Here is a 21,981-nt window from a genome sequence, read left to right on the forward strand (position 1 = left end):
TAACGAAAGTTGATGAGTTAAGATGGTTATTTTTACATGGAACAATGTAAGAGTAGCTCAAACAGCTTGCTGTTACCCACACATACATTTTCAGGGACGGGTGAAAAACAATGAAGGTACCAAAAAGGGCATTAGGGACAGAGAGGCCCATGACTGGGTACATGGCATATAGTGGAGAGAAGGGCACACACAGACAAAATATTTTCTGAAATATTTTATTGGCTACTGTATACAATAAACAATATTTACAAGAATCAGTTAAGACTCAAGTTTCACTTTAAGTTTCCCTTTTCACTATGGGTACATAAACATCTATGTGTGGAAAGAATAAATGTGTGCTTCCATTAAACAGACCAATAGTTTCGGTGTGTGTGACACTCTATTGAAGACACTTTGGCCGGCTGCTGTCCTTTTAGCACCTCAGGAGCTGAAAGGTGACGGCTTTGAGATCGGATTTGGACACTTAAGTAGTAGCTTACATGCCTCTGACGTGTCACTGCTGGTGTGAATTACAGGTTAGACAAAAACAGGCAGTGCACATTCAACCCTGACCTTGCATCTTCACATTTCAAAGACTGATACAGTCAGTTTACTGTTTATAGTTGTCATTTTTGGGTGCTTGTAGTCATTGTAGGTCCACCTTTGGAGAAGATGATATATCCGTTTTCAGGGTGGTCTTCAGTTTCAATTTATTGTCCAGCATCTTATGTAAGACTTGTTTAGTACTTCTCAGAGACGCTATCTTAGACGCTTCACAATGTAGTGATCTCTCTCCACCACCTTTTAAAAAGACATACTGCTTCTGTGGTGTGGCCTATTCTACTCAAGCTTTCCTGTGTTATGACCAGACAGAGTGTGTGTGTGTGTGTGTGTGTGTGTGTGTGTGTGTGTGTGTGTGTGTGTGTGTGTGTGTGTGTGTGTGTGTGTGTGTGTGTGTGTGTGTGTGTGTGTGTGTGTGTGTGAGATATTTATCTGGCTTGTAAAAGTTAATTGAAATTGTGTGTGGGAATGTGAGCAGCGCTGCCAAGGCGCCCAGCACTGAGCTGACAGGCGTCACTGCAACTGAGGTGTGGGCTCTCACACACTGTCTTTAGTGTCTAGCATTTAAATACACTATCCTCTGTCACTGGGCAAGACACTTAACCATAATTGCTCTGGTTCAGTGTTGTTTGTTTGTGTGTGAGAGAGAGAGATCAGACATTCAGAATCATCAAAGAGAACACCTCAATATTTTTTATGGTGATCGTATTTTTTTTCATTACCCCAAATTATCAGCGTTGTCACACACAGAGTTCAGTTTGTTTACAGGTTAGTGTGTGTGTGTGTGTGTGTGTGTGTGTGTGTGTAGGAGTCCTATCTGGAACGCCTCAGGTTTAATCCCAGCAGTCCCAGCAAGTCAAATGATCAAAGTATCAAGAGGGTGAACCCTCTACCTGAGCAGTGCTCACGCTTTGTGTATGTGTATGAAATTAGTAGATTTTAAACTCCACAGCATTTATTTAGCCTGTTGAAAATGTAATATGGCTGCTTTTGTAGTGCTGTTTTTCCATTTTCCCCTCACATTTAATTCATTGTTTCAGGTTTTAGTATTTGTTTACTTATGTTTATATATATGTGTGTGTGTGTGTGTGTGTGTGTGTGTGTGTGTGTGTGTGTGTGTGTGTGTGTGTGTTTGTGTGTGTTTACGCATTACTCCATTCTCCAGTACTGAGAGGTGCATTGCTAGGTGGCAGATCAGCTTCTTGCAGCTGCTTATCTGGCCCAGGTGGGTCACGGCTGATACCTGCCTGAGCCACGCAGAGCAGCTAACCTGGAAATTGATGTTTCACATCAGCGGCCACCTCTCCCTGCTCCATTGCAGGGAAGCTGTAGCAGTGAGGAGGGGAAACGCATATGTGTGTGTGTGTCAGTCTGTTTGTGTATGTTGCTTGCGTGTGTCTGTGAGAATGTATTTCTTCTGTTTCTCTGTGCCCTTTTGACGATGTACTGTACATGCATGCAGCAGTTGCAAATACATTGTTGCTTTTTGTATGTTACACAGGTTTCGATTCCTCAGAAACTGTTTTTATGCATACAAAAAAGACCACTTTCCCAATTACAGAGAAGATGTGAAAAATATGAGAAAATGAAATGTCATGAAAAACTCCTAATGGTCTTTGAAAATCAGAAGGTTACAGGTCTCAAGACCACTAGAGATGATTTCAAAGCCAAAAAAAAATCTCTTACATGCATAATCTTCTGAATATTACTTGGAAAATGAGTTCCTGCTGAGAGAAAGAACCTGTATTTAGAGCCCTTTGATAACCATATTTTGCACAGCCTCGTTGTTGCCAGCCATTGTGTCTTCACATGCAACCCATGTTCTGATTTCTGTAAGACCACTGGCCAGACTAGCTGCTGGCATGTTGATACAGTGTTTGTACATTTTAGTATGTTTAACTTACCACAAAGCCTGATCAGTTCCACAACAGCAAATTCGCTAAACCCTATTGTTCGAATGACATGCTGGATCAGCTTATATTAGACGCCTGCAGTGTAATATCACCGTCGGTCGTCTGAGGCTGGTGTGCATTCTATGAAGAAAGGTTATATCGTCCTTGTCTTGAAAGCTGACATTTGTTCTCATAAAGGCCAGCGTGCCGGTGCCAGATAGGATTAATTGACAAGTGGGGTGCCTGCACTCTATGTCCCCCATTTACAGATCAGTCTCAAATTTGTTTGCTTTTGTTGACTCTTTGTCTTCTCCGCTGGTGGAGAATGATCTCACTCACTTCTTTACTCTCTCTCACCCTGGTTACTGCTCTGGGTAAGTCGCCATGCACTGCGAGGTGATGTAACTTTAGCCTTTTCAGCGCAGATACATATGTTGTCAATTTGGTGTTTGCCCTTACCCTCGATACCTAAGTATGTGTCAGTCTTCTAAATCTGTGCATGTTAGCTGTAGATACAGTGATAGGCCGAGAAGGCATGCGTGTTGTGTGTACATTCATGTGTGTGGGTTTGCACACTAGTGGGATGGAGAGAGGGCAGTATAATTGAACTGCTCTCTCTTATCTCACAGCTGAGAAGGTGTTTGACATTTAACAGGCCTCCTAAGAAGCACGGATCTTTCTCTTCTTTTCTTTTCTTTTCCTTCTTTTAAGGAATAAAGTAGCCTTGTCTCTCGTCTCTGTCTCGCTCTCTCTGCCTAGCACACATTCTTTTTCTCTCTCCTATTTGTTTCTCTGTGTGGTAGTTTGTCTCCAGTGAGAAGTCCCAGTTGCTAACAAATCCCAGGCTTTTCTGCTGTCAGCCATTGTGCATCTAAGATACTGCGGTATGTCTAGCTGTTCATTTTCCACTGATTCTTGCATTCACGCCCACACAAACTCACACACTTAACATACAAAATACCTAGTGGCTCGTATTGTACCTAGACTCTTCATTTCTAACCCCAGCCTGTCATGGTTCTTTGGCGATAGTGATGAGAGTGCAGCATGTCTGCTTAAGGAGCTGCTGTTTGGAGGAGAGAGAGAGAGAGAGTTTGTGCAGGACAATGAAAAAGTGGGTGAGAGAGGGAGGGAGGGAGGGAGGGAGGGAAAGAGAGAGAGAGAGAGATGAGTCCAAAACTGATCAACCAGAGCAGCTGTCATTGCCCAGCTCTCCTACTCACCTCCCGTTTTTTATGCTCCCCCCTGTCACTCTGTCCCTCTCTCCAGATTGACCAAGGAGGTCAATTGCCAATTTGCCAGTGCCAATGTCTTTGTCAGGAAACAATATTAATTTTGGCTAATTAGGACCTGGAGCTAATGAGTGCTACAGATAATGAGTTCATTTATAATCCATAAAACAAGTGTGGCGTGTTACGAGATGAAAAGAGCTGTAATGGCAGCAGCCGGACATCAGATTTAGGCAGCAGCGTAGCAAACAATCTGGACTCACGCACACACCATCCGCTTTAACTCACTCACCCTCCCTCTCTTTCTAACACACACACGCACACTTTAGACTATGGCATGTCTGCATTGCAGTCCTCTGCCGGTCAGCTTGAGCACATTTTCAGCCCAGCTTTTTGGACAGTGACCATCCTACGCCTCTTCTTTTTCTTGTATCTTTGTGTTTCCTTTCTCTTCTCTATCAAGCCCTTCGATAGCTCAGTTGGTAGAGCGGAGGACTGTAGTGGACATACCAGACATCCTTAGGTCGCTGGTTCAAATCCGGCTCGAAGGAGTGACTTTTGTATGACTGTATGTTGTGGAACATATTGTCCAATAGCATGTGAAACAAGAACACTGTAGAGGATTCTACCTCTGTGTCTCCTTCTCTCTCTCTCTCCCTGCCGCCATCCGTCTGTCTCATGGAAAACAGATCACCTCTGATAACGGCAGAGGAAAGAGACAAGTAGTGAGAATCCAAAAGAAAGGTATGGAGATGGAATTAAGAGTGGGGAGAGGGAGAAATGAAAGGTAGGAGGAAGGGGCGGTGGGAATATAGCAGGAAAAAAGGGTGAAGGAGAGAGGAGAGAAGCAACATTAACGGATGGGGAGCTGGCAGAAACTGTGGATGTGGAAGTGAAACACACATGGAGAGATGGGAATAGATATTGGCAGAGGGAGATGAGGGTGAGAGGGGCTTCACAGCAGATGGACATAAGAGAGATGAGGAAGATAGAGATGCACTACTTACTCTGCCCATATAGATAAAGTCCAGCTGGCCTTGGCCTGGCCTGGCCAGTCAGTCAGCTACGCTGAGCTGGACCAGACCAGGATCAGACATGCTTTTGTGGCGTCTGGAGTACAGTGCAATTCTACAACTGTTACACCATATGGACTGGTGACAGACCACTATTACAGATATATTTCAGTGGAGATCAGCAAGCCTGCGTGCCACCACTAAGTTATCTTTGAAAGGGGAACAGGGAAATAAATTAGCAGTGATGGCTTGGCAGGTCTTGCTGTTGAACTTTGCCTCTCGCTTGGCCAAGGTGCCAAGTCAGTTTTAATGCTAACTCTGAATGACATTTGAGGAAAATGCAACAAGGTATCAAGACTTAACATTCTGCCTCAGAAATTAGATTGTACCTAACGTGGTGTTGTATAAGCCGTTCGTGTGCCGGTTTGAAGCTGCAACATCTGCTGCTTGAGAACTGGCTGCTGCAACAACAGGGTTTTCCCTGTCAATTCGAATAAATCAAAGCCGGCCAGTGGGGTTTTTTTTCTGCTTGCCTAAAAAGCAGAGTTAAAAAAACGAACCGGAGCACAAGCTTTATAGGAAATGCTGCAGAAGAACAATGAGAAGGAGAGATTAAAAAGACCACTTTTTCAATGTACATCCTGTCAATGCAAGCTCTGCATAGCCTATAGCTGCTTTTAACAGTAATTACTAAATAGAAGTCCTGATCTTGACATTGCTGTTGGAGCCATTATGGCGGCAGTACTGGTGCCTTGACAAGGTAGTACACTTTACGCTACTTGCAGTGTAAATTCAGTCCACCCTACCACCAGTTGATACTCACTGGAGTGGACACTTGATCATATTTGTTTTCAATATTACCAGAGAAAACAACTATGTCTTATAAAAAGACACTCACGTCTCCATCAAGCAAAACTAAAAGAAAAAAGGCTTTCTGAAAGAATTCAACCCAAATAACAAAATCAAAAAACAACAGTTAAGAATTTTGTGAACTCTCATTAATGAGTTTATCTGACTTGAAATCTTGTGACTTGAAATATTGAATGACTAATAAGTTCTTGTAACTAGAAATGTTAAGCTGACCTAAAAGTTAAGTCAATTATTCTCCCTCCTAATTATTATTATTTGTTGTTGTTGTTGTTGTTGTTGTTGTTATTGTTGTCAGCTCATTAGTGTATGGTGACGAGCACTACTACTACTACTACTACAAGTACTGCTACCATTAGACATGTAGTGCTAAGAACCCTAAAAATGTCTTCTTTTTCTGTTTCAGTGTACAGACTATACTTTTTGTTTTATTTTATAGGTATATCAAAATGTGGAAGCAATGGAATGGCCCACTATCTATAATCCTTGTCTAATAAATGTAATCTTTGCTAACATTGAATTTAGTTTGATGTAGCTGACAAGAGATTGGTCTGAGACAAGGAGATGTGGTGAAAACTGTACAAAAATTGGTGACAGTAATAACAAGGCTGACGAACAGTTAAATAGAAGATCTATCTGAAGGTATTGTCACATTAAATTGCCCCTCTGCCTTGCAGATACATCCCTGCTCCTTTCTTCTTTATGGATTCCTCCTCCGAAACAGGGAAACCACCCGATTCTGTGAGCTTTCACGTATTCGTTATAGCAATATTTGTCAAGAAAAGGAGCCCCTGTTTTCTGAGGCAATACTCCACTCTCTCCCTTTCAATGACAGCCAGGACTGGAGGTCAACTCTGAGTTGCCACAGCCTCATTCTTGACCCAGGCTCCTGCCATTCCCCAACATCCCCATCTACATCCTCAGGGCTGACAGAAACAACATCAGCCCTATATTTCAGTAACACACAGGCCAAATGATAAACATGTAAACGGGAGAGAAAAGGGGAAAGGCCAAAAGCGAGAGGCTTTTGTTTCAGTGTGAGTGTATTTGTGTGTGTGGCTTCACAATGAAGGTGGCATGTTCCATTACCCGACCATGATTTAGCTCGCTCTCAGGTAATAGTCAGCCCTGGTGAGGTCAGCAGAGGGCCAGGAGAGAGGGAGTGTAGGGGGCGAGTGAAAGAGAGAGGCAAATAACAGAATAAGAATGGGATTAAAAACTGAGGTGAGCCGCAAAACAGGATGAAAAGAGCAAGACAGGAAGAAAAAGAATTGGGCAGGCGTTACGAAATGCCAGTGTTGATGGACATTTTGGCATGTTGGCAGGAGTGGTGCGGTTTGGGGTGGATGCGTGTGTGTTTGGGTCGGGCGTTTGCTTTTGTGACAACGACAGGCCAGACCGGCTCAGCCGTCACTCCAGAAGCCTCAGTAGCACACAGCCACCTGTCCACTCCTATCAGCGCTGCCTGTGTCCCTCTGTCTGGCCTCCACAAGCAGGATGGAGCATGACGAGAGGATGACAAAAAGGAAAGAGAGAGAGAGAGTTGGGGAACAGCAACACTGTGATGGGATGGAATAGAAAATAGCAAGAGCAAAGAGCTTTCCTGTGTGATCGGAGAGTGAACGGAGCTGCGTGTGAATTTGCAGTGACAGGTCTGCCTCTCCTCACCAATGCGTGGGATGACTGTCCACTAATGTCCTTCACTGTCCTCCGACTTTCGCAATGTGATTGGTTAGTCACAGCCTTGTCACTCAGCGTTTCCATCATTTCACCACTTGGGTGTATTAGACAGCCAATCCTGGACGTCCAATCATACGCCTCGTCCTCCTCAGTTCACTTTCAAATGAACTGAATCACGCTCATTGCATGCGGGGCAAATTAAGGATTCATATCTGGACAGCAGAGTAAACTTCAAATATACTCTGATAACCAAATGTATTGATGCATTTAATGCAGTGCAAAACTAACATTTATTCTCCAATATCTGCTGCCGACTATTCTCACTTTATGTGAATAAATCTACTTTGTCTTTAGAGTATACCTTTACTTAAGGCACTCATAGTATAGTTTCTGATGGCATATATCACTGTACATCATAGTAGAAATCCCTTGATGCCGCCTTTCTGCAAGCCTAAGAGAACAAAACAAAACAGACTGCAATCTTTGCTTTGTTCTTTTTTTCACAAGGTTAAAGCACAGTGAGGTTTTTGAGCTGCAGATACATAAACCATTTGTTTTAAACATTTTGCTCCCTCTGGGCTTTGTAAGTCGTACCATGAGCCATAGCCTAGTTTCTATAGACAACAGCCATGAACACGCACATATACTGTCCTATACTCACACTCTCACTCATATTAACAAAAGCTCAATGAACAAAAGATTTGCTTTGGTTTTCTCCAAGATACTTTAACTTACCTTTTATACCAGATGACCCTCAGGAGATGTGTGTGTATACTCACTAATATGTGTGATTACATCCAAGTGTGTGTGTGTCTATGTTTGCCTACATGTATCAGTGGTTTTCGCACCTTTTATAAATGAGTGTATGTTATGTTTCTGAGGATATACAGTCTGTTCACTTAAAAGCCGTGTATACACACACATTTAGGATGTGTGGTCTGGGAGGTGTGTATTTCTCTCAGGAATGGCTAAAGGAAAGGCAGAGGGTGTTCTCCTCTCATCCGTAACAGATTTAGTCATAAATCTGTTGGATTAATACACAGCCTCCCAAGGACTCTCGTGGTGTGTGTGTGTTGTTGAAACACAGGAGTCACTTAAAGCCAGACTCCAGGCACTATTTGTCTTCGGCTCTCTTCCCCATCACTGTTATTGATGTCACAAACACACACATGCACGTGTTTACACACACACACACACACACACACACACACACACACACACACACACAAACGAGAGAAGCACAATGAAAAATAGAGAAAGGGTAAATGGTAGGAAAATGAGATAGAATTTGGTAAATGTCTTGTTTCAAAGGAGCTATTAAAATGTAAGGATTTCTGTGATAAATTGGCTTTTTCCAACAGACAAACTTAACATCCTTCAGTTGTAATCCGTACTCATCATTTAATAAGTAAATTGCACTCATCTGCAGCCGTTGTATCAATTTGAGAATGCGTTGCATTTGTTTATTCTTGGCACAAAGGCTTACAAACATAATCAGTGAGTTTTTTCTTTCTTTCCATCTCTTTTTATTGCTAGCTGTCTAATTGACCTCCCTGAGGAAAAGGCTTTACTGTCACTCTCCATGGCTGTCTTCATCCTACAGGGAAATAAACTGTCTGCATGCATCTTCTTTTCCACTATTAAAGATGCCCCCTGAACACATACACCTCTCTTTGTATGGAAATAAAGGTCCAAGCACTCAGTGGCCACCGCACTATTGCCATTCTAGGTAGATCTGCTTAGTTTATTTCCACATCCAACTGGCTTCCCAGAAGGAGCCTGAATCTCTAGACATTAACGCAGCACACAGCACCATGGGCACATAAAGCGGTGATGAGTTCATTTCAACTCATTTCCATCTTATTTCTGAAGGAAAAGAAGAGAGTTTAATTTATCGTGTGTTTGACTAGAGGTGCAGGTTAATGCACGTGCCCCCAAGGGCTCTCTTTAAAAAGGATGAGCCTGAAACAGTTAAATCCCCTGATGGAGTCTGCAGTCATAGCAGTGTATGACCTAAACCTAAACAGTTAATCCGGAGTCCAAGGTGCACTCTGCCTGCCACACTCGCTTTCTGTAATACTGGTGTGCAAGAAACAGACCCCTTTGTCGTAATGGCACACAGTCAATTAGCAGGACGTGGTTTTGTGTGCTCCCTCTTTAGCGCTCTCCCTGTTACCCCACACCTGATGGATCTGATGGTGAAAAGTAGACAACATTGTAGCTTAGAGTCACAATCTCATAATCACAACTCATCTATGTGACAGATGTTAAGGCTTTCCATTGCTGCTTCTCTCCACAGAGTTTACTGTTCAATTTCTCTTCACATGGTGATCCTTAAAGTGACAAATGCTACACTATAAAGTAGGGAACAAAATACAGTACAGAATGAGCTCATGCTGCCAGTTAGCTGAAGACAGTTTATTTGCCTGTGTGAATTTTTGATGGAAATGATTGATTGGAGGCAGCGTGGCTTCAACTTGGTGTTGCTGATGTGTTTGAAGGCTCCCTTTGTCAGTGGATAGACAGTGGGGTAACATGAGTGGCATCACACTGACTCATCAGCCTACTGATTGCATGACTTCAACCCTGAGGCTCACTGGCCCTGCCTCAAGACAATTCATCAAGTATTTATACAAAGCAGGTAAAGGTTCTCTCTGCTCTGTCCTCCACAGTCTGTCATCCCTCCACTTGGTCTTGGGGCAGTGGAGGTGGTTTCATCTTTTCTTTTGTTTGCTGCTGCTTCGGTAGATAGCGTACTGAACATTGCCCTTATACCCATTAAAGCCTCTGTGCACCATAAAATTCAATGCTATAATTCACAACATGCCTGAAATTGCAGTCCTGACAGTGCCTGTCCCACTGAATCAGCACTCAGATGAACGACAGGTCTGGAGATGTCACCAACATAATAAACAGGGCTTTGGCCTATAGCCCCTTTTCTTTCTCAAGCCTGGGGCCCCAGGGCAGGGCCGAGCCTAGTCCCCGTCTAACACGCGCAACTCCTATTGATCCAGCAGGGATTGATGTCCTCCAGTGGCTGATTTAGCGCCCCCACTGGCCCCCTTGCCTTTCCTAAAAGGTTGGGCTGAGTAAAACATGTGGCTGCTACTGTGTATAAGTTAGCAAGTCTTTTCCACTTTTCTTCTTCTCCTCCTCACTTTCAGATTTTAGATTTCCCCTGAAGTAGCTTCAAAGTTAAGCCATTTAGATAAAACCACATATGTATTCTGTCTGCTTATTTCAGTGAAATAATTAAGATCACATTTATTAGAGAGAAGTACATCAACAGTACATCAAAAGTGCATCAAAAATACATCAGTTGTAAAATGAAAATATGCATTATTTCACATGCATTCAATTCATTTAGAAATATTTGGTATTTTTGGGAACCAGCACAACTTGAATCTGGGATTTTAAGAGGCTAAATAAAAATACTCACGTATTCTGGTATCATACTGGTATCACACAGCGAGTGGGCTTTCTCTCACCTTTGTATTAACTTACAGGAAGACACACACATCTCTAAATCCAGCAGGTCAGTATGTTAGTAAGTGTTCTGGTTGGGCCCCCAGACGTCTTTAGCTTACCTTGGTTTGTTGCATTTAGCTCTGCTTTGGTTGTTCTGGTTTGACCTTACTGTCTGAAGACAGTCAAATTGTGAATTCAGTATTTGAGTTTGCGGCGAGAGTAAGAGGTTCAGGGGACAATGGGAGAGAGAAAGGTGAGGTAGAGAGATGATTCTGCCAGCCCATCGCTCTTGTCATGGGAGCAGTGTTGCAGAGTAGAGGAGATGGGGAGGGTTAATGTTAATGTGCACTGTATCATTCATAACAGTAATACTGGCATCACTTGCTGCTAAATAGCATCATTTGTCAGGGAAAGGGCTTGGTGTCACAGTGTTACAGATAAGCACGAGAAGGATACCTACACTATACACACACACACCCTATACTTTATACTTTATACAATACTTGTGAGGAATGTTTGTGATTACAGCAATGCTCTAACCAAACCTCGTTCCTCCTCTGTGCCATTGTTCATTATTATTCCCTGAACCTTTAACCCAAATCCTAACTATCTAATTCTAACTAAAACTAAACTTTACACTTAACCAAACCCAATCCTAACTTAAATTGAAAAATTCAATTTAACCTCAACCCCAAATAAATCCCAGTAAGAGGCAACAAAATGTTAGATTTTCCTTAGCTCTCCATATTTGCTCTTAATCTGAGCAGAGACTCTTGACTCTCTCTTGGTCTTAGTTTGCCTCTTTTTTCCAGAGTAGGAGTTAATCTTCCACAAGACTGTGGCCCTCATACATAGTCTTACTCTCGAATGATTTGTTATCATTCATTTGTTATCCTTCACTCGAGTGTATGTCTACCCACATGGAGCACACAATTCCTCCACAGTCGAGAGGACAGGAAGGAGGAGGAAAAAAAATCCGTTATTATTGATGACTATGAGGTAAAATGTTTAATTTACACCGTCTTCAACCAAATTATAACTCATATTGAAAGCAGCTGAATTTGCATAAATCTCATTAGACGCAATGAGAGGGGTTCATAAATCGTTATATTAATTAGTCATTTTTGTCATCCTTTCATAGGAAAATGGGGTTTATTAATAAAACGAGAGGGGTGTGTGATTGTGAAGCCTAATTGGTCGTTGTGTTAAGCATTTTGGTGCGCAAGTGACAGGCTTGATTTAGTTTGGCTTCACCTCTATTGTCTGACCGAGTACCTGCAGGGAGGAAGAGAGATTGAGTGTGTGTGTGTGTGTGTGTGTGTGTGTGTGTGAACGTGCACTCATTGCATGTGTGTATGATCAGTGTATTCACTCTCCCATCCATGCACTCATATTCAATACCCTCTTTAGGGTGAAAGGTGGAGCTGAAGCCTATACCAGCAAGTGAAGGTATTTAGTTGTAAGCATGTTATAGCTTTTTGAGCCCACCGCTACAGGACTGCAGTTCAGCACCACGGACAGCGTCTAATCCCTACTGGCGATTCCTGTTTTCTCATTTTTTTGGAATGAATAATGTAAAGCTAACTGCAAGAGTGTCTGGTTCTGTCTGATTTCACAACAAAGCATCAGGGTTTGGGGATGAGTGCAGTCAATGGAATGTCCTCAGAACTACAGTTTCTTTCGCTGTGTGTATGTTGTAAGTGGAAGTTTGTGTTCTGTGAATGGAAAGAGAACGTAATACATATTCATACCCTCCCCTTCAGCCCATTACGATACGCTGCCCAAGCAGTTTTACCCTGGACAGTAATGAGCCTCTGGGCCGAGGGGTCTTGATGCTGTCCTCCATGCCGCCCCTAACTTCAGCCTTGCCCTTCTTGACACATCTGTCCAGCATGGTGGATTGGCCAGCCTGATGGCACTGCACCTCTGGGTTTGATTAGCCAGCCTTTCTGAGCTCTAGTGAACCACTGCAGCTCCAATTAAAAACCCTTTGCTCTTCTACCCTTACACATGATAGTGGGTTTGTATGTGCTATGTGTGTGTGTGGTGTTATGCCATCTTTATTCTTAACATGAAAATGCAGCTTTCTGTACCCACAAGACTTAAGTTGTTCTTTAAGGAGCAGGTTGTCTAACTCTAAATCTTTTCTTCCTTTTTTGTATTTATTGGGTAAATGTGAAGAAAAGCTAAAATATAAACGTGACATTCAGACATGTAACAATAATGCTTCAAGACAAATGCATCAGGGTATATAAGCTGCATATAAGCTATATATATGCAGCTTATATATAATGGGACATCTGGGGAAAATACTGAATCGGAATGCATTTTCAAAGGTTGTTAGATCTCCCAATCTATTGCTCTATAAATTAAAGAATACAAGGGTTAGGGTTAGGGTTAGACACCCTGGCCTTTAACCCTGTGAGACCTCTGAGCTTTGACTCTCTGTCTGGCAGGTTCATCAGTGGCCCAGCTGAAGGCAACTGATCCTGAGGGGGAACCCCTCATGTATGGTGTTTCAGGAGAAGAGGCCATGAGGTATTTTTCTGTGAACAAAGACACTGGTGTGGTCTGGCTTCGACAGCAGCTCGACCGTGAGGTATGAACACCAAACAAGCACGCACACTAACTGCTGCACACATGCTTACATAGTACCAAGGCAAAAGCACTATGTACAAGAAAAGACACTTAGGACAATTTTGAAAATAAGAGATGGAATGTAAATTATCAGATGAAAGAGCAGTGAAAAGTGCAATACTCTTCAGCGGTGAGGGATGAAAAAGGAAGGCTTTTGAGTTCAGAGTGGTGTCTGTGATTCTTATTATTCTTTTCTGCACTGCTCTTTTGCACTACATGTCCATGCAAACTTTATGCTGACGTCTGTCTCTGTCTCCACCAGACCAAGTCAGAGATGCAGGTCGAATTCTACGTGAGTGACATTCAAGAGGTAAGAGACAGATTTGCACTGTGATCATAGTTATGACACCTCTCTTCTCACGCTGACACCTGGATATAACCCAGCCACATAGTCACATAGAGACCTTCTCTCTCAATCTCCTTTTCAGTCTCTCGCTTTCATTCTCACCCTTATTTCTCTCTTCCACACATGTAATCATTCTGACACCTGTCTCACTCAACGCAGTTTAGTTGCTGAAACATACTGACGTTCAACCTACTCCCCCCCGCGGGTAGTCTATCCCACACTTCCTGTTTTCCTTCACTCTGAATCTTGGCTTGATGTGGCTAATGCACATTTTCAGTGACTACAGTTCTCTGACAAGTAACGTGTGGAGGTGGCTCTGGAACAGTTTTACCAAGGTGTTTCCTCCCTCAGGTGGTCAAAGACACAGTAAACATCCAGATTGGAGACGTGAATGATAATGCACCGATCTTCCATGGGCAGCCTTACACAGTCCATATCCCAGAGGTAAGGCTGACAGAAACGTGTTTAACTTATTGCATCCAAGGTAGCAATAAGGAATAAATCAGAGGTTGTGGTGCACTTTAATTAGACGAGGCCAACTCTGCTCTTCCTGCAGAGGATTTAAATTAGCATTTTATTTAAATCATAAAGGTTTCCTTTCTGGAATTTAAGAAAAGTTAAGAAAACATGTATGAAATTCACCTCAATATCTTGGTAGTAACTGCATGGTGTCTACATTCAACCTTTGGTGATCATCAACTATCCATAGTGCTTTTCGTTCTCTGCTGTCCTGGAAATAGCTGTGTTTTGCTGCACTGTGATCTTTCCACGATTTGAGGAGTTGTCCTCTAGCTCATGTTTAGAGAGTGTGCACAGCCTCCTTTATAGGGAGGAAAAACACTCACTGCAGTGAAGACCTCAATCTCTTTTCTCCTCCCTGTTTCTCTCACTTCTCTGTCCTCTCTAAATCTGCTACCTCCCTTCTCAGCTCTCACTTCTTTCCATCTTTCTCCCTCCTCTTTGCCCTCTCCCTCATCTAATCCTTGATAGAAGTAATTGCCAGAGTGGAGTGGAGAACTTCAAACAGGGGCTGAAATCCTCACACACAAACACACACACATCCACATATCTTGTTGTGTTGATATTGAGCATATACCCCTTTCTGAGTCTTCACCAAATCTTCAAAGCCACTGGCTTTTTCTCTCCCCAATCCATAAAGTCAGGCAAATAAATGGGAGAAAGGAGGACTGTTTAGACGAGGCTGTTTAGACCACCCACCAGGGAAGGTTCTCTCAGGCCATTGCAACCACTGCTCGGTTGTGTGGGACTCACTTATAGTCTACATACAGACTTTCCAAGCTCTGCAAACAATAGGCTTCAGTTTAGCCTCCAGAAAGCCATTAAACAGAGCTGTGTTTGACCCTCAGTCTCTCACATATTGTTTGTTCCCTTGCATCACTCACCGAGTTACTGCTTATGTCAGTCCTGCCCTCCTAGTGCTTACAGAATTTAAGCTTTTTTTATTCGAGGCAATGGGATGTGGTAATAGATCAGATTCCTTAGAACACTAGACACAGCAGTGAGTCTAATTCACCAGCACTGAAAATACATTAGCTGAAGCTTGTAACAATGAGACTTAGCCAAAATAAAATATGCAAAATTTGTGCATGTGAGCACAGTGTGAGACTAATGCAAGTGGAATGTCTTTTATCACAAATCTCAGTGACATTATTAGTTTATTTGTGCTTGATAAATGAGACACAGCAAATCATTCATGTGTTTTATGACTGTCCAGTTGTGATCATAATGATGCTGCAACAACAATGCAGCACACAGTCCAATCTGTACACAGAGAACTCTTTGTTAAAGCCTTCCACATCATCCTCCTAGAGGTGGGAGTTTTGGGAACTGTGTTCATTCAGGAGTCCTCATTGTATGTTTCCCCTTTGTCTACCCTCTTCTCCACCTTATCTTGTTTTCCCATAACTTTCATTACCTGCATTTTTATGGCCTCATTACCTCTGTGACCCTAAGTGACCTCTAGCGGGCGAAGCAAACATGCTGCAGCATCACTCCATCAAGCTGTCACTCACTGGACATGCCGGAGTAACTGGGGATTAGAGTAGCACTACTAGATGGTGCTGCTGAACTTCAGTACACAGAGAAAAGGATGGAGAAGGATGACAGAGTCGTAAAAGTAAAAGAGATTCAAATGACAAGATTCAACACAAGTGAAGAAAAGTGACACAGAACAGACTGACAGAAGTCGAAAGACAAGACAGTGTTGAGGGTGGTTGAAACAAAAGAATAGTTAAGGGAGGAGGTATATTGAGGTGGGCCTGACGCAGCTCAGCAGTGAGCAGATGAAGCAATGTGAGTGGCAAGGTGAGCAGTGCAGTAGGGAGAGCGGGGGAGAGTGTGTGTAAATGTCGTTTTAATTTGTAGAGCCATAAAGAGGGTGAAAGGGAGCAGGTGGGCTGCTAGCATTCCCTCTGTCAGTGCTAATGAGCTGGCCAGATTTACAGCATCCACACACTCAGGCAGCCAGCAGCAGAGGCTAGATACAAGGAGCGACGACTATCACTGAAATAATGTTTTGATAGAGCAGCAGATGGGCCACAACCCAAATCCATTATTGGATGAGATGATGGAGGGAGCCCACAACATACTGAGAAGTGTTTTTCACATTCCCTAAGCGCGACAGGTAGTCCTCTATAGCAAATCCTCCATTGACAAACTCAAAATGTTTTGCCAAGTGTGCATCTGTGGAGTACAGAGCTGCTGTCTGAGCAACTGTGGGACCATGCATGGTTTAAAGAACCGCCCCTCGAAAAAGCCACTCACACACAGACTTCCCCCCAGCTGTCTGACCCTCACACTCCCCCACTGGGAGTCGGTCTCTCTGTCAGTGCCACTGTGATAATATCAAATGCCAACACTAACAACTTCTCTAACTGTGCCCAGTGTGTGCCATCTCCTGCGGTTCCATAAGCGGCCCCTGACCACAAACACTGTTTTCTCTTCTCTTTTAGTCACTTGTATTCTTCTGCTTCTCTCCCTCTGCAGTCTTTTCTGTCTTAAATGTCTCTTTCTCAGGCACTCTTCTGTCCTATACACTCATAAACATGCACATTTTCTGTATGCCATTGTTGGATCATAGTCTTTATTCATGGTTTATAGATATTATCCATACCTAGTTTCCCATGACCTTAGCAAGGTGTAACTTTGTTACAGTTTGTTTTATTATTTTTTTTTCTGAGCCCCTCCACTTACAGCGTTGCAGAATTTAAATACCATCTCTTTTTCATCCTCTTGCCAATACTCACATCATCCCTACCTGCAGTAGATACGCAGCACAGTGGAACCCTGCTTTCGATAACGCAGTAATGATGCACACAAGATTGTATAGCTGACTTCAAACCAGCGCTGTAATGCGGCACATAGATGGATTAAATGTATTGGCAAAGAGGCAGACAGGCAAGAGGCTCCAGGTGATAGATATCCAAACTTTATCTGTTTACTGTCTCTCAGGTATGTCAGGCAGGTGAGCAAATCCCTCCTCAGCCTCTATTTTCTATCAGCCATATCTCAATGTCCCTCTCTAACCTACAGTAAGCTCTGATGAACTACGACTGATGTTATAGAACAGGGCTGCCCAAGGTGGAAACCCCTGAGGTGAAAGTCAGACATCTAAAGAAAAGAAAAGCCTTTCAGTTGGGGCTGATAAATAAAAGTTTCTGTGTTTGTTTGGTTTGTTTTTAAGAGAATTCCTCATCGTTGTAACAGGAGTCCTCATCAAAAACATGAGGTTTGTTCATAAAACAATCAAGTGTCCAATGTTTAATAAAATTATTTTTCATTCTGTGGCATACTGCCCAGAACAAAGGCACTGTGATAACAGTTGTGCAGAAGAGAGGAATTCAAACCAGCATCATTTTAGCCCCCAACTTTTGGCTACTACTTCCTCCAAACAAATTGGAGTTGAATAGCGTGACAGCATTTTTTGCAATAAACACACACACACAAGTGCACTGATATTTTAGATGATATTGGCAGAGGGTGTTTGAGAGCTCCTATTACGCCTGTGAATGAGCTGTTTAGTGCTTGATGTGGGCTCTGGCAGCAAAACAGAGGCACCTGCTATTTGATGTGCCCTCTGTCGCTGTCAGGTAGAACATAGATGAATCTGTTATATTCCTTTCTTCTTTGCCTTTGTTCACTTCTGAAAGCTGAAATTCAATCCCTAATCTTTTATCGCCTCCTGCCCTGTATCTGTAGCAGGTTACAGCATCCAAAGGTAATTTGTTTACCAGGTCACAAACAAATTTCTCAGCTCTAAAGCAGCACCGACATTTTTTGGATGACGAATATCTTTGCAGTTGCAAGGTTCTCTGGGAACTTAAAAGTCTTATTTGCAGTGGAATACATTTATTTTGAAATTACAGTCATAAAATATTCGTGACTTAACTTCTACTCATCCTGCACAGAATGCACACAGGCCAACAAACACACACACATACACACATACAGCCTCCTAGATGTTGGATTTAGCCCATAATGATTTCAGTATCGTCGCTCCTGGTCTCTCCTGTAGTGTAATTGAATCTAGTGGTTACTGAGCTGAGTGGTGGCGGGTTGACAGGCGCAGGCCTCAAAGAGAATTCTGCCTGACACTAAGACCCTGAGCCCCGTAGGGAGGGATGGAGGGATTTAGGGAGAAAGAGAGAAAAAATGGATAAAGTGAGAAGGTTAAATGGGAAGCAGTCAATATTTTACTCACCTCAGGCTCCATTTATAACTTTCCCCTACATAGATTTGGTGCTTAGGACCCAGTTCTAAGCAAAAGTTGTGGTTTCTCAAAAGAGTATCCTTGAAGAATTTGCCGCAGACGTTTTCTCAAATTTTCGATGGCACATAAGAAGTTGTTCCTCTGTGTCATATCCTTTTATATTGAATACATACGAGAAAGTGTTTTAGGAAGTGTTGAAAGTGTAAACTGTTGGTAGTTCTGTTGACTATACTTTTTGTTTATTCTTTAGATTTCTCCATCTGCCCGTATGATTATGTCTGACAGCAGTGATTAGACCGTAGCACATGATCATCCTCTACAAACTAATCCAACTCCTACACTAACACAAATACAGTACTTATGGCTAGTTTATCTACAGGCCCAGCATGTTTCACCAGCTGTTTGTTCACATATTTCATGCAGAAAGAGTCCTCTAATTTCAATTTTTGCATTTCAGTGATGAGGTTTGTTTTGTGTGTGTGTAGGGGGTGGGAGGAGGGGGGGTAATTTTCCATCTGCAGATATTCGCCATATGCAAGTCAGTGTTCATGTGTGGATGGCATATTCTTAAAAGAGTGAGTGCAGTCATTCACTTCCATGAATGATGATTCATTTTTAGACTTCAGTAAGCCTTTCAGGGCAAATGGTCGCTTAAGTGAGTTGTCAGAGAGGATGTCGTGCCTGTAGAACAATCTTTGCGCGCATCCTTTCCAGTCCAGGGGTTAACGCAACAAATACTGCCTGGGCATCACATACGCTGCCACTCGTGAAGGTAAATCACCTCCTCTTCCTCTCTTTATCTTTCTGTCATTTACTTTATCTCGCTGAGCATGAAGAGCACCTTGATTTGCGTGCTACGCGGAGATGGGCGCAGATTTGTCTGTCAAAAAAAGGGAAGGCTCGTGTTTGTGAGTGACCATCAAAAAGTGTATTTCAGAGATGGAGAGAGAGAGAAGTAAGACTGAGTGAGAGGGGTAAGATTGAAGGGGGAGAGAGAACGGCTTGCTCTCCCAAAAGCCATTAAAGTTTGATTCACCACTCCTCACTCTTTGAATAAATCAACCTGTCGTTCCCTCTCTCCCTTTCTTTCAAGTGTGCAGGTCCCACCCCTCCATCCCCACCCCACCCTGCCTTTGGCACTCTCTTTCCCTCTAACACTCACTTGGCAGAATTGTGAATTCTGACAAGGTTGTGCTAACATGGAAGACAGTAGTGCATCTTGTCAGGCCCTTCATATTTTGCAGCTGCTTGTGTGTTTGTGTTTATGTTCATGTGTGTGTGGGAGAGAGGATGAAGACTAGCGCTCATGGCTTTTTGTGGTGTGGTTATGGGAGCAATACTCTGCTGAAAGACGGAATAAATTAATGTGTGGAAAAAATGTGTGCAGCTACAAGTCGTGCCTTCAACCTCACCAGGGCTCCATTTGGCATTATGCAAATTCCTCAACTATTCTTTTCTCGATTTCTTCCCTCTGTCTTCTTCTGTGTCTCAATATGCACCTCCCTCCCCATTCGTCTGTTTTTCCCCTCACTGTTCCTCCGACCGTGGCTAGATTTTCCTTAATAGAGCTTTATAGCCTTTCCAATTTGCTCAAATCTGTTTTGGCTGTCACTTCCACAATTGAGGAGGTAGTGAAAGAAGCATTGAAGAAAATTGATGCATTATTGAGAAGTATGGAAGAGAGGTGAAGAGGAAAGAAACAGTTGCTACCTACAGTTTCCCCTCTTATTGTTGGTATTTTTCTAGGTGCAGCCCAGTATAATAATAATAATAATAATAATAATAATAATAATAATAACAATAACATAGTATTAGGGCTCATTGTTTTTTTGTTTTTTTTACCATATACAGTGAGCCATACATATACCAAAGCTTGCTGTAGAAAATATGATTAACTTGACTCATACCTTGTACTCACTTTGCTTTCTATAGAAGTGAGTACAAGGTATGAGTCAGACTCATCTGATAGTTAAAAGCAATGCTTATTCTTGTGTTCATGTTTTCTTTACCACTACTTCCACTGTTCAATTTACACCTCAGATCCCAGGTTTTACAGAGTCATGTTACAGCAGGCATATGTGACAACCACAACAAATACCTCTCAAACTAATTAAGATGACAAACAGATGTTTAAGCTTTAACTTACAGCCCGTCTTTGTCAAATCTCTGCTGCATTTTCATTCTAGTCAGTCTGATGTTGTCTAGCAGTGTCTTGTTTGGCACTTACTCTCATAGAATGAACCAGCTTTCCTGCCCGACCAGCTGAGGGGACCGAGAATGGCGATATTGGTCGGTCTGTCTAACGCTCTGGTTCCTAGGAAGACATCACAACTATTACACATAAACAAGAAATCACAATCGAATGGGCAAATGTTTATTGAGGCATTAATTTCCCCCACAAGTTTAACCCTTTGCATTTATGGCCTTTACCTCTCATGTGGCTATAAGCCCTAAAATGTCAGCTTTGCACAAGACATATCTCATAGTTTAACGGAATGATTGCGAAGAGATTAACCCTGCGCATTTATGCTCCTCAGGGGCTGAACCAGTTTAATTTTAGTAGCACCACATTTTGACCCCACTAGTATAAAGGCTGGAAAAGCAATTCATCATATACCATAAATTCACTATATGATCCAGTACCATAGTGGCTAGCAGCAGGGGTTTAAACTGTCAGTATAGTTTTCTTTTTAGGATCTGACTGAATCTTTGAATAGTCAGTACAGAGGTGATTTGTGCACAAGAATCTTTTTTCATTGTAAGAGCTTTGAGATTTGATTTTCTGCCTTCCAGTGTAAAAAATATCATGTCTTAATATTTTCTTATAATACAAAAATGACATTTGATGATTTATAGTTTTTTTCAGGTATAAATTACAGTGCAATGTGATGTGTTTTTCATGTCTTTTCAGTCCTGTAACAAAATTGCTTCACAGCTTTCATTTAAATAGGCCTACATGTACTTCTTGTTTCCCATCACGAGTTCACAGTTTTCATATAAACGTTTAGTGTGCAGAGATGTCAGAATGAATTTCATTCTAATGCGTAATGTAAGAAACCCAGCAAAGCCATGCCTGTTTCTGACTGAGTGTGTTTAATGAACGCTCTGAAACTAGTAGAACCCAAAGATCCTGCATTAGCAAAGCAAAATTCTATTCTTAATGAAAAAAGTTGAAATCTTGCCTGTCCTCAGACACCGGTACTTTCTCTGTGCAGAGCATTTGGTTTTATATCCTTTCCTCCAGAAGTCGATGGTTGGTTGGTTACTTAGTTACTTAGTTAGTTAGTTAGTTAGTTAGTTAGTTCTATTTTGGTGAACCCCACGGCACGGCCAGATTGCAGTCAAATGCGTTGGGAGCGTGCCAAACGCACTTGTTTATCACTTTTAATTTACCATATTTTTCATACTTGAACCACAACAGAATAATACATCCACAAGCACATGACCAGAAACTGTTAAATTATCAGAGATTATTCAAAAAGGTAAGACAATATTTCCACCGCATTGTGTTTCACTCTGGCCAGCAGGAGACCCCCCCCCCCCCCCCCTAATTAACACAATCCTCTCCACCTCATTCTTAGCC

At 42.4% G+C, this 21,981-nt stretch overlaps 1 protein-coding gene and 1 non-coding gene across 3 annotated transcripts in view; both read left to right on the forward strand.

Annotated features, from left to right (window-relative positions):
• Positions 1-21,981, forward strand: part of cdh23 (cadherin-related 23) — a 140,576-nt gene that overhangs the window by 10,828 nt on the left and 107,767 nt on the right. For both annotated transcript variants that reach the window (XM_070916006.1, XM_070916005.1), the window contains 3 exons: positions 13,143-13,285; positions 13,586-13,633; positions 14,021-14,113. In XM_070916006.1, coding sequence (XP_070772107.1) covers positions 13,143-13,285; positions 13,586-13,633; positions 14,021-14,113 — 284 coding nt within the window. The remainder of the gene's footprint in view (positions 1-13,142; positions 13,286-13,585; positions 13,634-14,020; positions 14,114-21,981) is intronic.
• trnay-gua (transfer RNA tyrosine (anticodon GUA)) lies at positions 4,123-4,209 on the forward strand. Its single transcript is given in 2 exon segments — positions 4,123-4,159; positions 4,174-4,209. It is a non-coding gene; the product is annotated as a tRNA-Tyr (tRNA).

This window comes from Enoplosus armatus, chromosome 12 (assembly GCF_043641665.1).
Source record: "Enoplosus armatus isolate fEnoArm2 chromosome 12, fEnoArm2.hap1, whole genome shotgun sequence".
Classification (NCBI taxonomy): domain Eukaryota; kingdom Metazoa; phylum Chordata; class Actinopteri; order Centrarchiformes; family Enoplosidae; genus Enoplosus; species Enoplosus armatus.